The sequence below is a fragment of the Zingiber officinale genome, chromosome 3B, assembly GCF_018446385.1.
Source record: "Zingiber officinale cultivar Zhangliang chromosome 3B, Zo_v1.1, whole genome shotgun sequence".
In the NCBI taxonomy this organism is placed as follows: domain Eukaryota; kingdom Viridiplantae; phylum Streptophyta; class Magnoliopsida; order Zingiberales; family Zingiberaceae; genus Zingiber; species Zingiber officinale.
Window position 1 is genome coordinate 45,721,642 of NC_055991.1, and position 2,591 is coordinate 45,724,232.

At 43.6% G+C, this 2,591-nt stretch overlaps 1 protein-coding gene across 1 annotated transcript; it reads left to right on the forward strand.

The window, feature by feature from the left end:
• Window positions 1-345: 345 nt before the first annotated feature.
• LOC122056453 (late embryogenesis abundant protein At5g17165-like) lies at window positions 346-1,885 on the forward strand. The gene is made up of 2 exons (XM_042618415.1): window positions 346-607; window positions 1,364-1,885. Exons 1-2 carry the CDS (start codon window positions 483-485, stop codon window positions 1,638-1,640), a joined length of 402 nt encoding a protein of 133 aa, XP_042474349.1. The 5' UTR covers window positions 346-482; the 3' UTR covers window positions 1,641-1,885.
• The last annotated feature ends 706 nt before the right edge of the window (window positions 1,886-2,591 follow it).

The following is a 2,591-nucleotide window of genomic DNA, read 5'->3' on the forward strand; positions in this document are numbered from 1 at the left end:
TGCTGCTCGCATGGGCACTTGGTAATATTTTAATTGGTGAAGAGTATTTTCGTCACTTCGTATCTCCAGGAAATTTCTCGGTTTATTCGTGGTGCTTCGTGTACTCCCCCAGTACATACGCACGACGGGATTGAGTGGGGTCCGGTGTGATCGTTGGCGTGCCCTTTGCTGAGTCAGCAGTCAGGACGAGCAGATGAGAATGGTGGGAATAAAGTTAGAAAAGTAGCGGACAATATTAAATGTGCTAACGTTAAAAAGGATTAGGAAGGTCATTTTCGTCATTTGAACAGGGTTGTTTGTTGGGACGTCTGATAGGGTCGTCAGTCTCCGTTAAGAGATGTTGACGGCGTGAGTGGGGCTTGCTCTATATATACTTTTGCCAGAATGAGCGTGGCCTCGGTAGGCTCACCGGCACCCTTTATTCGCTCCGCCCTTCCCCGCCCGGCTCAGTGCTTCATCTCCCACGTCTCTCTCTTCCTTGTATGGCAGCCTACCTGAACTGGCGATCGGTCGCTGCAGGAAGCATCGGGAAGCGATTCCTCCACCAGATCCGAGTCGCTTCGCCTCTCCCCGCCTTCTCCGTCTCCTCTCCGGTGATTTCTTACAGGTAACTTCTTGTGCTCTCCTACTTAAAGACCTTCAAACGCTACTCCATATATCTAGTCTTCTATCATGTTCTTGTCCTCTTACTTCGCCCAAAAGAAACCTTATGTGTCTTTATTTTCTGAAGCCTTTTGATTTCGCATGAATTAATTTGGATGGGAAGTAGAACCGACTTTTTCTGGATCATGCTATTTGCTTAAACGTTTTATCGATTGCTTTTAATATAAAATGGACTGCGAGATTTTGCATCTGATCCATAGAACAATGCTTCAGTAGATCCATTTCCATATGTTTCTATTTGTCTTTTTCTCGTCCAGTTCCTGATCTCACGCAACTTCGCCGTTGAGTGGCTTTATCGATTGCCTTTTTTTATGTGCACCGCCACGGACTATCGTACGCAGTCGTTACGATAATGTCTACAGCCGTAGGATCCACCCGTTGAGATCATCGTGGACGTCCCTCTTGTTCTTTGGATGTTCCGCGAGCCCAACGTATCAGAAAATAAATAATATCATAACGTACCTGCTCATGTACCCGTTTCTTGTGAGCCTCACCGATTAGAGAAAGTGATTGCGTGTGAACGGTGTACAATCATCCACTCTATTGAGGTGGGGCAGCACGCGACAATCTGGGTCCCCCCTTTCGTACAAAATAAAAGTGGGCTCCAACCACCAAGTACACAAAACTAATCCTCTAGCATCGCGAGTCAGCAAACAGATTCTCCTGTCGCACTCCTGTTTGACGCGTGTACATCTTGCAGATCCAGGGCCGTACACGACTCGTCGTACGACAAGAACGTGGACGAGCACGTCCGCCCGAGCGTGGTGCCGGACTATGTGATCAACGACAGCAGCTCTGACAAGTACTGGGGCCCACACCCCACCACCGGCGTCTTCGGCCCGGCTGACGACGGCAGCGCCTTACTGGGCGGGAGCGGCGCTAAGCTTGTCGCCGGTCCAGAGAGCGGCCCTTCCGAGGTGGAGGCGACCGTGTGGTTCCGCCATCAGGAGGGCGTTGACAAGGCTCCCTACGCCTGAGCGCGGACGGCAAATCGCTATATGATACTATTATACTAATAAAGTGTGTGGAACGCCCGGAGAAGAATCTAAATTTGCCTCCAAAGTGTTTGATGGTTTGCTTTTACTTTCAGCAGTATGGCATGCTATTATCGTAGACTCTATAATGGTCGTGACAATACTCTTAGCGACTTGCTTGGATTTGCTAAATCCTACAATATTGTTTATAACTATGTGTTGATGAATAAAATGATATTTATGCATCAGAGATTTTTTTTTATAACATTTTAGTCCCAATGGTACTAAAATGAGATTACTCATAATTTTTAGGGTCTAATAATAATAATAATAATATAAAGTATAGGTCTAGCTTGTATTGTCCATTATTGATCTCATTTAGCCGGAGATAAAATTAGCTGTTATACAATTCATATATGTCTAAACTTTTTATATATCACACAAAATCTGTAACCTAAATACACACTTATTCAATTTTTTTCATCAAAACTTTAATTGACTTCAAAACAGATTGAGTGATTAGTTACTTACAGCTAGGAATAATGGCAACATTAATCATTTAAGTTGAGTCCTTAATTATATAGATTATTAATGTCCTTTGGATGGTGCAGTGGTTAAGACAGGAGGAGATGTTATCACATAAAATTTGGATTGAAATTCAGTGTGCATTTTTTTTCCATTTGCCACCATTAAGGTTAAAATTATATGTATTTACAATAAATAATATCTCATCCTAGGAAAAGCCTATACAAAATAATTATTATTCCCACTGCGAGCCCGTATTGTCATCTTCAAGCTCGCACATGATGCACTTATGAACTTGTGCTGTGCCTATGGGCTTTATGTTAAAGCAACCCATTAGGGATGTTAACCCATGTCATGCCACTGGACTCTAAGGTAAATAAGGCCCCAAGAGAAATCATAAATCTTTGGTGAGCCTTGAATCAAAGAATT